The sequence below is a fragment of the Hirundo rustica genome, chromosome 4, assembly GCF_015227805.2.
Source record: "Hirundo rustica isolate bHirRus1 chromosome 4, bHirRus1.pri.v3, whole genome shotgun sequence".
NCBI classification, from domain to species: Eukaryota; Metazoa; Chordata; class Aves; order Passeriformes; family Hirundinidae; genus Hirundo; species Hirundo rustica.
This window is the reverse complement of record NC_053453.1, coordinates 33,334,849-33,348,789: the sequence shown is the minus strand read 5'-3', so window position 1 is coordinate 33,348,789 and position 13,941 is coordinate 33,334,849. Positions and strand designations below refer to the sequence as shown.

At 38.9% G+C, this 13,941-nt stretch overlaps 1 protein-coding gene across 4 annotated transcripts in view; it reads left to right on the top strand.

The window, feature by feature from the left end:
* The window catches only part of PPM1H (protein phosphatase, Mg2+/Mn2+ dependent 1H), a 131,645-nt gene that overhangs the window by 50,414 nt on the left and 67,290 nt on the right, over positions 1 to 13,941 (top strand). For all 4 annotated transcript variants that reach the window (XR_005700563.2, XM_040062542.2, XM_040062545.2 and 1 more), the window contains exon 2: positions 7,857 to 8,025. Coding sequence is in view for 3 of the 4 variants with exons in the window: in XM_040062542.2 (XP_039918476.1) it covers positions 7,857 to 8,025 (169 nt within the window). In the remaining variant the exon portion in view is untranslated. The remainder of the gene's footprint in view (positions 1 to 7,856; positions 8,026 to 13,941) is intronic.

The window sequence follows — 13,941 nt, the reverse complement described above, 5'->3', positions numbered from 1 at the left end:
ATATTGTGAATAAGGCATTAGTGTGTATCTGTGGAAATGTGTACCTTCTCTGTCACACTTGCAGAAATTATTTTGGGGCTAAATTCGGTTGACAGCTGTATAAAAGGGATTAGTACTGTCACTGCTCATCTCTTGGGGTTAACTTTCACACTTGCTAAATATGAGAGGGGGTTTTTTTGAGCTTGGACCAGTTTTGAATAAGCCATTTATCTTGATTTCTCTTAACCCTGAAGCTGAGACAGTGGTCTACATCATCACAGTCTAAAGATGTGAGATTTACTGCATTACTTTAAGCACATAATTTGCTTCACTGTAAGCATAAAGAGACCTTTTATTTCCAGATAATTGGCATTTCTGTAAGGAAGAAAGGGTTTATTTTAGATGTGCTTTCAAAAGTAGAACTTTGGGAAAGAAACTGGGGAGGAGGGGGGAAGTAGTCTTTAGTTTCCTTCATGTATCCTTGTCATGTGCATACACTCATTTAAAAGTCTAAAAGAAAACAAAAATATGAGGTCAATTCAAATTCAACTGTTGGTTGGGGTTTGGTGTAGTAGTAGTAGTTGGTGCTGTAGTAGTAATAGTAGTGCTGAGCTTGTAGACAGAGTGAATATTTCTGAAACCCAGATGCCCCTTGCTGTAGCAATTAGGGGCCGGTTGCTTTTCCTTACCTTTTCATCATTTTAACTAGAATGATTTCTGTATTTGTCACATAACTCTGTGGGGATAACTGAACCATATGCAACCATTTTATCAGATTGTGTCAGTTATAGTGCTCTCTTTAGGAGGGAGGTCATGGTCAAGACTGTATTCAGCCTCACATGCCGAAGGGGGTGTACAGCTCATGGGAGCTAACATGGAAGTAACTGCTTTTCCTTTGTATTAGAGGGAAAGGAGTAGCAGAACATTGGTTTTCATCTTGAATGTGAGCTCTAGGATAGATCCAAAGATGTTTCTCATCTAAAAGCAGTTCATAACTGCTATCCAATGATGTGTTTCTTGGTGTGCAGTCAAAAATGAAGTTCTGCTCATCGGTGAACTTCCAGGATCACTCCTAAAGGCTATGACAGTGAAATCACCTGTGATAAAACGACTGTGGGCAAAATGAAAAAGTTACTATCAGGGTGTGATTTTTTTAGATTGAACCAGGCGCCTCAGTTTCAAGAGCTGTCAGTCCTAATGCACAAAGTCACAGGTACTAATCACACATGGCTAATGACACATGATGAATATTCCTGTAGAAAGGGTCTATTTCTTTTCACTACTATTTAGGGGTTTTTTATTGCTTTCTGCTTCAATTTCAAGTTGAAAATGTATCACACCAGCCAAAACTGGTAAGCGTTATCAACAACATAATAATGTTATAATATTGTAACATAATAACATAAGGTAAGTTTTATCAGCAACAAAAATCTAGAAAAATCTAATAATTCATAAAAATCTCAGAGTTTTTGTGCAAATATATTCATCTGGAGGCTGCCTTCACCAGATTGGATGTGTCCTATTCATATAAGCAGAATAATTTGAAGAACTTTCAAGGCGATTTCTTCCTGAATACCATGGGAATAAGTCCAGGCCCATTTTCCCCAGATTAGCAGGATTTTAGAATTTAACTGTTGGAAAGAAGAGGAAAAAGGTCCAAGTATGTTAGTGGAAACTGGACTAGAAGGACACTGGTCAACACGAAGTTTATTTTCATTGTCCCCTGGGTCTCTTGCTTATATTTCAGCGAGTGTTGATCAATCAGGCAAAGTTGCTTTAAATATGGATGATGAGCAGTCTGACCTGGCACTCTCTGTGATTTCACTGTCCTTTGTGTGAAATAAATGGTGGTTCTCTAACAGTGTCAAATTGATCTTTGTGTTTGCAACCCCTTCTAACCCCATTCTGATAGCTAGTATGGATGGAGTGAGGAAGAAGAATTTGGCAAGTAGCATTGTCAACTGTGGCTGAGACTACTCAGCTCTGAAGTGAGATCATGCTCAACCACCTTTGTATCCCACTGGTCTGGCTCAGCATCTGCTTGGGGTTCACTGTCCCTTGGTTTTCTTCTGTGGTACCTGCATGTTAATTATCAAAAAGGGCTGCTTCCTCCTGTGTAGTGGTCACAGAGCTCTCGCATTTCTGCAGTCACCTACAGATATTTGTTCCTTGTAGTCACTTAGTGTTTAATCTTGTATTGGAAAGGGTAGCTGGATGGTGTGCTGCATTGTAGCATTTTGGGAAGTCCGTACAGATAACATCAGAGTGGACTTCTCTTTCAAGATATCATTGACTTCAGCCCAAATACAAGCTGTGTTACCAGGTTATAATCATTTACACTGAACTTGTGGTAAATTTCCAGCATAAGTGCTATTCTACTTTTATAGTTTGCCCATTTTAATCCCATATTTAATTCTTACTAGCTTGATGGGTGTCATAGCTTCTAGATGGGCCTCAAGGTAAACTTGGCCTAGTATACCAGTGTAATTGGTGGTAGGAAAAACCATATTTTCACAGCTCATAATTGCAAGATTTCATGGCTAAGTACTCACTTTGTCCTTGGTTAATAAAATCAAAGTTTTATTTAGCCTCATGGATTTAGAGAACTGAATCAGGTCTGGCTTCAATTTCTGCCCGCAGTGGACAATACTAGTGAGTGCTTTGGTTTTGATGTGCACAGTGTGACAGTTACAGTAATGAATGAATGGAACTGTTTAGGCTGCTTGAAAAGCTGCCTTTCATCTGAGGGAGGAGGTGAACAGCTAAAAGGAAATCATCTTTTGAGTCGATTCTCAGTGCAGAAATAAATCTCAGTGGGTGAACGGGAGGAAACACCTACCTGAAAATCTAAGACTCTGAGATGTCACAGAAAATAAGCAGCGGCATCTACTCACATGCTTATCCATTAAGGGGGAAAAAAAATGTGTGAGGGGGAAGTAAAGCCAGCAAGACTTCTGTGAAAGTAGTTTTTTATGTTATCTTTAGTCGTCATTTTAAGATTATTGAAATTATAACACAAAACTGTTAAGAACATGTTGTCTGTATGTATAGTATTCATTCATCTGGGTTACTTCTGTGTTGTTAGTTTGGCTGGATGCAAGCTGGTGTCATGCAGTTGTGGGGTGGTGTATGTGTGCCACAGCTGGAAAGAGGAGAGGCTGGCTGTAGCTCCTGTGAGGAGAGGAGAGAAGGGCTTTGTGCATCCTGATGAATTGATTCATTCAGAGTCAAAACAAATACAGGTGTTCACTCCTAGTCTGAAACCCCCAAGGAGGGGAGAATTGAAAATTGCAGTGTACAATAAGCTGCCTATGGATATATCCTTTCATTTCTAGCTCATTTTTTCTTGCTAAGCCTTGGGAGCTTTTGCATTTGTGTGGGATTTATATTTGTGGAGCAAATTAGCACAGGTTCCCCAAGTGAAAACATCTTTTTGGGGCATGTTACAAGCACTGTTCCTTCACTGCAGCTCATAGACTGTTTGAAGATTCTCTTTTGGGCTATATTTTGCTCCAAGTGGGTAAGGCAACTGCATTGGGGTTTTTTGTGGGGTTTTTTTGGTGGGTAAAAGTTTTCCTGCTACAGGACAGCTTGGAATTTTGGCTGATTACAACTTAATGTAATATCAAAGAGCATGATATAGGAAGGAATAAAACAGCCAAAGAATATATACTAGTATTGGGGCAAAAAAAATACAGGAATAAATAGAAATGCTTCAAAAGACTAAAGCTTTTATTTTTGATTTGTATTTGCTTGTGATTTAGTTTGGGTTGTTTTGGGGAGTTTTTTGAAACTATCAAGTCCTATTTTAGATTTTTTTACCAGATCTGTTTTGGTTCTCTTAAAATGAACTTAGGATTTTGCTATCAGTGATCATGGCACAGAACTTTGAGCTCTGCTTGTTGAGAGAAGAATAGCAGCACAGTGTGCATTTCCATCTGGTCAGATGGGCTTTGGGGTTTCACAAGATACAGATAGAATCCTAACTGTGAGCCAAACAAACTAGCTGGTTCCTGTCTGGTAGATTCACTTTTAGCTGGGGACATGTTTAAGACTTACGAAATACTGAAGTGTCCATCAAGATTGATGCAGGTACATCAGCTGTGCCCAAAGCCCACTGCCAGACCGTGCAGGATTAAGGAAGCTCCTGTTTGGAAAGTGGGATAGATTTTTACAAGCACCGCTATACCTTGAACTAATCTTCAGGATTATTTATTTATTACGGAGAAATGTGTTTGACACAGTACAGACAATGAATTCTGAATTCTGTGAAAAGAGGGGCTTCTGATCTGGATACATTATTTGGGTTGAACATTGCAAAAGATTCGATAGGAAGCATATGGATATTGGGGGAGAGGAGGGAAAGGATGGAAAGGAGTTGATCATCAGTAGGTCTAATCAGGGTCTTGAGAAATTTGGAGAGAGAACAAAAGGAGGAATTTCCTTGAAAACATGTGTCTAAGTAAGCTAGAGAATTATGTAGGCCTCAATCTTCTTTTAATTAAATTTAATTTAACTATTTTTTGTCTGCATTATTATTAATATTAAAGATGAAATGTAATTGAAATGGTTAGAGCTGTTTTATCACATTTTGTTCACTTTACTGGTGGACAATTTGTATTTTGAGTTAGATGGAAAAAATGCACAGGGGCAATCTTTGGAAGCTGAGGCACTTCATCAGTGGAAGGAGGGGCAGATTTTTCCATAAAATAGTCTAGATGTCTAATTAAGAGTTACCTTTTGGCAATACAAATATTGTGTTAATTCTGCTTTGTTACTTGTATGAGCAGTTTTTTTTGTTCTGGTAAGTTGCAGTCTGGGGGATCAAGGAGGAAAGACAACAGTGAAATCAGCATTGGAAAGCTGGTCAAAAGAATTGCCTGGAGTAGGGATTTAGGAAACTGCAGAAAGAAAAGGATTTCAAAAGTCAGCCAAGACAGAGCTGTTGAAGCTGAGTAGAAGCTGCTTGAAGCTGAGTAGATGTTACCAGCTTCTATGCTTGGCATCAGGCACCAACACATAGTTCAAGATCTGAAATTAAAAGCCATGAGGCTTCACGGCAGCAGTTTTCCAGGATTTGCCCATGAGATGGGACGGAGAGTAGAGGAGTGCCCATGTCAGGAGAGGAACAGCTTTTGGTATCTAGACCCTGTACTACCTGGTAGGATCCATAAGCACCATTTTGACGTAATGATAAATTCAGGCTTTTGCAAGGAATAAAATATAGTTAATCCTCTGATGAAGAAAGAAAAACTAGAATTCTGGGAGATACAGTTGATTTCTTGGATGAAATGTATTGTTCAGAGCCCCATTCCTCCCTCCTCAATACACTGGCACCCCAAATCCCATGTCTACTCAGTATTCAGTATTGCCAGGTTCCTTTTGATTATATCCTTTTCTAGCAAGGTGCTTGGTACACAATTTAAACTCCAGGTGTTTTGTCATAGCTGATTGTCAAGCCAGTCTGTTGGGTCACTTTGTTCTCATAGTCTTTCTAATGTATTGAGTGCATTGACAAATTTTCTTCATAAGAACTGAAAAAAAATTATAATATTGTGCATAACTTGACATGTCATTAAATATCAGAGCATCTTCCACCATACGAGTCCTGAAGTCTATCACTAAGCTCAGGAACCAGGGTAGCTCCAAGAGTTCAATGGCTTTTGTAAGCAACAATAAGTGGTAGGAAAGCAGCGATGTTTGTAAGGAGTAACTTTTGTCTCTTTCTTATCTTCTGCTTCTTTTTAAAAATAGGATTGAAAACAACAGCATCAGTAAGGAGTCTGGTCAGCTAAACTGAATATTGATTAGTTCCTGATGTGATAAAACTACACTTTCTCAGCTACTGCAGTATTTTAATCATGTTTGTAGCATTTCAAATTGAACAGGTCTTGGTCAGCTGATTTAAATGCTTTGATATTTTTGACTTTGTCATGTGTGTTGTGTGTTCTGCTCTCCCCCTTCAGACACTTTCCCCCCATTTATGAATATATGCTTCTACTTTTCCTAATGTCAAGAAAGTGAGAGTTTTCAGACTGGAAGCTTACTGCATCCGAGTATTTGATCTACAATTGTCCAAAGGTTAACCACTACAAGAGATAAGTGCTTAGACTGCTCAGAAGTGCCTTGCAACTAATTGCTCCTTCATCTCTGCTCTCTTGTGTTTTGCAAAATAATTTTATCCACAATTAGTGTTTATTTACAGGACATACTTGCAAACAAATGGTGCATACAGATAGACTGCAATATGTAGCATTTAGCACTGTAAGGAAACTTCTCATTTCTGAAAGCAGTTAACTGCAATGAACATACATTTTCTTTTTATAAAAGACTGTTTTTTCTATTCAGAGGGAGGAATGCTCATTTGCGTGTCACAGCATCATATTTCTCCTTGAAAGTGAAAAGAATGTATTGCATTTAAGCAAGGCGGATACAGACTTGACATTTCAGTAAGAGCAGGCAAGCTGAGGTTCCCTGCAAGCCTTTCTTTGGTTTTTGTTTTTTTTTCATTTCAACAGCCTTCAGTAAGTGTTTTCCTATTGTGTAAAATTTTACTGTAGTGAAAACATTAGAGATCAAGAAGACAGGTATGTCTTGAACTTGCCATCAGGATCATGATGTGCCTTCAAGATGTTTTAGTTTCTGGGGAGGCAGCATTTATTTCTAATGACATTGTGTGCCTGATGTGAAACTTGGTGCTTATCCAATTGTGGAAATACTGTCTCTGAGTATTGGTCAACTTGTTGATCCAAACCTTGCAGTAAAGAGGAGTGGGCGGATAGTGTTTGCAGAAGAAGACATGCTTGCATCAAAGTCACAGTGTCTTTGCTTGGTTGGAACAAGACGTCATCCCGTCTTGCATGGGTTTTCTCTTTGTGGACCCAGGACTGTCAACTGATGCAAAATTGGTCGGTTTGTGATGAGATTCTCATGTAGAATGTGCTTGAGCTTGACTGTTCTGAGACTGATGGTAGTAACCACAGTACTTTGGATAACACAGGCTTCTGATTAAGGTTTTAAAACCTTGTTAGTGGAATAGCTGTTATTCCAGCCTCTTCGCTGACCAAAGGAAAAAAGCTGTGGTACAAGTCTCAGGGTACCTTTGGCTGTTGAAAGGTTATACTGAGCTCTTAGTGCTGGGTTTTGCATGCTTGTAGCTCTTAGTGCAGATCTTCTGTTTTCTACAGGGCAGGTGGGACAGATGGTTTGAGGCAGGCTTCTAGGGGGCAGGAGTTATGTTGTGCGGTACTAGAGGGATGTATTTAGTATGCATCACTGTATCACTGTGGTACAAGCAAACTTGACTTGCCCGTCGGAGACAAAATCTTTCCTTTTTATTTCTGTCATGGCATTCCTAATATGTGCCATTTGAACAGACTGCCTTTAGCAGTAACAGCTTTGTAGATTTGTAGCAGGTACTTTGTGGAAAGACTTGGAACTTGACAGAGTGCACACTCTTAGCCAGCAGATTCATTATTTATAGATGGGAAGCTGACAGGTAGAAAAGCAAATGGGGGTCTCATGTTTCAACTGGGAGGCATATGTGTTATCAACTTCATCCATAAAGTAGTCTCTTACTAAAAAAATATGGTATGCCTAGGGGTGGAATATGCTCATGGCACCATTGGTTCTTATTTACATAGTTCTGTGGAAAATGCTTGTTATGTCATGTGTTTGTGTACAGAAATAAGCAAGTATACCTGTGTGTATGTTTGTATCCCTGGAAGGCAGTCAGGTATTTTAATTCAGTTAGTACTTGCAACACTGCTAGACTCTGGTTCCGTACATCTTGAGTCACATTGTGAGATACAGATGGGGGCTTCTGTGCTTTGCTAATCTGGTCACTGTTTTCTTTTTTTATTTTGCATTTTTCTTAGGGTAATAAATGCAGGGAAGAGCACGCACAATGAAGATCAAGCTAGCTGTGAAGTCCTCTTTGTCAAGAAAAAAGCTGGAGGCAGTAATTCTACACCAAACAAGAACTCTTCAACAAAACGGAGGTCATCGCTGCCCAATGGAGAAGGTCTCCAGCTGAAGGACAATTCAGTAAGCAAACTTCTGTATCTTGTCAGTGGAGAAATACAAAATAATATAAAAAGATGTAAGAATATAGCACTAAAAGGTGTTTTCTGAATATTTCATATCTTTTCAGTTACTTCCTACTGATTATCTCTGCTTAAATGCAGAACATTTCACTATAATTTTCTTAGCTCTACTTAATTTTTTGCATTGAAAAAGGCTCCGCGCATCTAAGATATTTTACTTTAAAGATGGGTAAGGGAATGCTCCTGGATTTTTCTTTTTATTTCATTTCGGAAATACAATGTTGAAAAATTTGAAGATGAAGAAAGGGCTGGAGCATGTCTTCTGTGAAGACAGGCTGTGAGCGGGGACTGTTCAGCCTGGAGAAGGAGGCCTCCAGGGAGTCCTTAGACTGGCCATCCAGTACCTAAAGGGAATTGCAGAGGGACTTCCACAAGGATCTGTAGTGACAGGAGAAGGACTAAGGACTTCAAAGTAATAGAGGGTTTAGATTAGATATTAGGCAGAAATTCTTCACTGTGAAGGTGCTGAGGCACTGGAAGAGGTTGCCCAGAGAAGTTTGGCCAGGTTGGATGAGACTTTGAGCAGCCTGATCTAGTAGTGGAAGGTGTTCCTGCCCATGGCAGAGTGGTTGGAACCAGATCATCTTAAGGTCTCTTTCATCCCAGACCATTCTATGGTTCTGTAATTTACACAGATGCCTCATGGTGCCACGAAAACGCAGATGAACCTCCATCTGCTCTAAGTTTCTGCACTGTCTTGTAGGCACTTTTACACATGGAGCTCTGTGGACACTGCATTGGCAGCTGTTTTTACTGTGCCTATACAGGAGTCAAATAAAGATCTATATGAACCATATATGCTGCTAAAATGTGCTTTATGTCTAAACCACTAAACCACATCTTCAGCCAATGTTGGAAAGATAGTTCGTTCTTTAATTTAATCAACTACTAAAGCAGGATGATCTTCTGATTTACATAGGTAGGGTAAGGTCATCCAGCACACAGAATTCAATGATTTTTGCAGACTATACTTTCTCTCATTCGTGTGGTGTATATCATACACGTGTCTGCTGGCAATCATCTGCTATTTTTCATCTGTCTTGTTTCCTGACTGGCTAGTTACTTTATCTGCTCTTTAAGCATGAGCTCAGCCTGCAGCAGTGATTGATAGTGTGTGTTCAATCCCAAGATTTCACTATGTAATACCAAATGTCCTGTCTGAATGTTGGAGTCAGACAATGTGGATATGCTGCATTCCTGCTGCTGGAGAACACAGGTTGTCCTTAAGTGATAGTTAGGTTTTCAGTGGACTGTAAATAGCTGGTTTTGGTAGTTTGGGGTTTTTTTTGTTTTGGTTTTAGGGTTTGGTTTATTTGTATGTTTCATTTTTTGTTTGGTTTGGGTTTTTTTTGTTAGTTGGTATGTGTGTGTCTATTTTAAATTAGCTTTAGTCTCTCTCCCAGAATTCCATGGCTTGGTACACCTGATGGCTGCGGAGTTCATTGAGGTCCTGAGAAACAAGCATTCCTCTTGTACTGTGTCCTTCCCAACCTCTTGCTCCTCCAGTTCTGATTCATATTTCATTATTGCTGCAACATTTTCAAACTGAGAGATTCTCATGCTTTGCAAATTGCCCTGTTCTTTCTTCTTTTAAAATCTTTCTTTAAATCGTGTTTCAATTCCTGTGTGCTGATATTCCTCATTATATTCAGACAGTCATGATTTCGTTTTTCAAGTACATTTTTGCAAAGTCCTGGATTAAGAATTTGCCCAGAACTTGCTCGGACTAGGAGTTCTACATACAGTCACGCAAAGCAAACCAGAAATTACTTTAATTAGCTGTGTTTTTAAAAGTCTTTCCTAGAAAGTCCATACAACTGCCTGCTGTTGTATGCAGGGAGGGGCTTGGTTTCAAGAGGGTATTTAACTTTTGTTTGTGTTAATTATGTTTATTGAAGCAAGAGTTTTGCTGCCGTACTTGTTGGTGTATAGGAAATGCAACAAGGCAGCTGCCAGTGTCCTTGGTCCAGGTGATGGGTTTGTTTGACACCAAGGGTATCACTGTGCCATGCACATTGTGCAGGCATGCTGCAAACCCCCCTGTGCACACACCAGCCTGGGTACACACATCTTCGTGCTGCTCAGAGATACGAGATTTGGTCTCATACCATGTTAAAATTCCAGACCTACCATGTGAAATATATGGTATGGGGCCTCTGCTGAGTGTAACTGTGCTGAATTTGCCTGTTTTTGCATATTTTGGGGCTTGCATGGGACATAAAAATCTTTGTAGCATTGTTTCACAAAGCCCAATTAATTTCCAGTATCAAAAGCTTCTCAGGAGCAAAAGCCATGGTTAATCACCTTCTTCAGAAGGAACTTTTTTCCAAATATTACATAGTTAATAAGATTAGATTGCATTAAAAATACAGGGATCTAAAATCGTTTCGTTATTGGAAAGGCATCTTAACTAACCTTAACAAACCTTATTCATTGTTACAGTTGTTGTACTGTTATGGTAGGGTCAATAAACTGCATGTTTTTAAAAGCTGTTCTTTTTGTCAATTTGATATTTCATGATTCTCAGTGAATTTTTACTCACACAGAGTTTGAGAAGTATCTAATGGAATGTTCTGATTTTTCTTTCTCTCTTTGCTAGTATATTTCGTAGTTTGATTCTGTATCTTTCATATTGGTTTTGGAAGAAACAGCCACTCCCTTTCAAGATTCCAGACAGAAACACTTTTATTTCCAATCTTCTGCTCTTGATTCTATTTCTGACATATTTTGTCCAGAAAGGAGCATATTATCTAAAGTCAGGAGCCAGCTGATCCATATAATAGAGTTTACTGTTTTCTAGTTATTTGTTATCTTGTTCTTTATATATTCTCTCTTTGTTTATTGATTTACTTCTGTTTACTACATGGCACTGGAATAAGTGCTGTCATATCCATTATTTAGCTGTGGAAAACCTATTCTATCATGTTAATAGACCACAGCTTGTGTATTTAAATTTGTAATGTATTTTCCCCAAACAGGCAGCATATTCCTGGAGAAAGTTTTCTACTAGAGGGCAGTCTTACACTAGCAGTTAGTAGGATATTTTTCCTTGCTACATCTTTTGTCGGTTGAATAGATCTAAAGAGAGGGAGGAAAAAAGCACATTTCTATGTTGTGTCATATTTTTGTACTGTGAAGTATAATACCCATCACACAGGACTGTGGGCAAGTATTTTTTAAGGAGTATACAAGTTTGACGTTAAATGTGATGAGGGTGCAACTTAATATGTATTAATAAATTTAGAAATACTGGCTTTAGGCACTACAGTGGATAATAGGATATCGTCCCAGGAAATACTTAGTAAGAAAGCCAGAGGCTAAATGCTTCTTAGGGAAATCTCACTGTAACACGCAATCTGAAATTGTCTCTATGTTGTGAAGCACCTTGCAGAAATACTGAAGGAAAAAAGAATGAGGGAAAAAGTTCATTGAAAGGATTTCTTTTTTTAAAGTGTGGAGCACAAGGGAAATAGGCACTGAAATTTAAATTTTATACAACAGAGTCCTTTTCATTATCCTCAGATTTTTCTTTTTTTTCACAGACTCTTTGAGAATGGCACATGCCATCTTTGTTTTCTCCTGCTTTTTGAGAAGTTTGTGAAACATCAGCTGCATCTGAGACTGTGTGGTTGTTGCTTAATGCTAACCCCATCAATCCAGTCCTGTGCTTTGACAGAGCAGCATAAGGAGGTTGGAAAGCCACATGTTGTCCACACAAGTTGAATGCCACTGTCATGGTCTTGACTCTCCACAGGAACTTCCAGGGATGGGAAAGAGGGAGTGGTAGGCCAAAAATGCAGAAATGGAGAAGTGAACATTTCTTTAACCCCAACACAAAAACAAATCCTGGGAAGTTTATTAGATAGCATAAACATGGTTTTCTTCTTGAAAGGGTGGGTAATAAAATGAGCAGAGCAATGAAAGGAAAGACTCTTTAAATTCAACCCTAAGTTAGTTCTCTCCCTTTCCCCCAATCGCATTTCGTTGCTGCTGGATGAATCGTATCTCCTGTCTGTCCCCATTCAAGAACGTTCACATTAAATTGCACATCTTTTTCATTTGTACTATTTTTAAATACCTTTAACTACAGAGTACCTTCCTGATGAATGCTGAAGACCATCAGCAAGCAAAATGGAAATCCCGTACCAGGATATTGTCATAGTGAAAATCAGGCTGCAGGACTTAATGTGATGCATTATTAATTGTCATTGTAATGTGAGGATATATAATTACTAATTCTGCAGTTTTCTTTGCCACGAATCTGGGATGGTGTATATTTTGTGTGGCACAAGGCTGGTAGCCTACCAGGCAGCTGAACATATTGATAACATGAGGAGGCTTTTCTCTGATGATTAGGGTGGCAATTGCTGGCCCAGTTCAGATTTTATGAGATGTCAAGTTGTACTCTTAAGTGTTTTGTGACTGTAGTTCATATCTGGAATAGTCAGGGTAGGTTATAGTTCCCAGAATAAATCTTTAGTGGCGGCATAGTTTATTTGCCTGTTTGGAATTCCGTAACAACAATCCGAAGGTTTGCAATGTAAGACTGCTTTCTAGCTTACCTGAAAAGCATGTCCCAAATTGATCATTAGCTATTGCTAAGATTTTTCCCTTTTTTTATCTTCATATCATTGAGCTCAAATTATATGTGTATATACATGCAATTTCTCTCATGGTCTGTTGCTTGACCCAAAACTTTGCCTGTCTTAATTATATTTTATAATTGCAAAACCCAGGAGACTGCTGAACCTTCCTGAAAGCTAGGTCAGCAGTTGAGGAGCCTGAAGCTTATTAAATTTCCTAGTACATTCTGGAAATTAATTTTAAGGTCAGTGCAGTGAATGATTTGTTTTCTCTTCATGTTTCTGGTAGTTATTCAGCCTGTTGTTAGGTCAGAATCTTTTGAATGAAAATCTAAAATAAATCACTGTGGTGACTGACCACACTTCTATTTGAGGATTCTATCCAGATGAAAGAAATGAAGGCTGGTGTTTGAAAGACTACTTTTGGCAGAATACTGCCATTGCTAGTAAAAATTAGATGTCTTGTTCTCTGAGTTTGTAGAATGTCAGTTCTTTTTGGGAAGAAGTTCAAGCTCCCAAATGTAAAAGAGAGCAAACAGCAATGTGTATGCACACCAAAACAGGTAATCACTTGAAGGCTGCAGAGGTCATCTCAGCTGTGCAAGGAAAAGCAAGGACCTTTCTGTGCATTTTGCCTCATCTGCGTGCCCTGACTGCTAGCTCTTGTTTGTTCACTGAGTCACTGCTTTAATTACATCATATTTTTAATTCCCTTTGAATAGGTGTGGTTTTGGGGAATTAATTTCTTTCAAATAGAGGATCTGTTTTTATTCTCAGGGTGTGGAATAAGGGTTTGTTTTTTCTTCCTTTTTTAGACAGCTAGTAGGTTATTTGTGGTTTTCCTCTTTGCTACGTCAAAAGTAAATGAAGCTTTGTAGGAATACACAGAAGTTTCTTAAGACTAATATTTAGGTTACAGTAATGCCTGCAGATCCCAACTGAAGTTAAGGTCCTAGAGCATTTCACACAGAATATCTGCATGAGAGCAGCATTATGGTAGTAATCTCCCCTGAGTGCTTAGAATACAGACTTTACAGTTACCTAGGGTGCTTCTGCTGTTGCTAGGGAGAAATAAAAATACTTTGGAATGAATGAGCATAGTCTGAAAATGCAGGGGTTTTTCTGTCTGCCCAACATAAGAGCAATTTAGAGAACTATCTTGGAGGTATGCAGTGTAGATGTCTGAGCTTAGCTGTACTGGTGGCAACATCCTCTTTATTCAAGAACTGTTCCAGAAAGGACAAGATCAGTGGACCACAGTAGTTGCTGTGGCC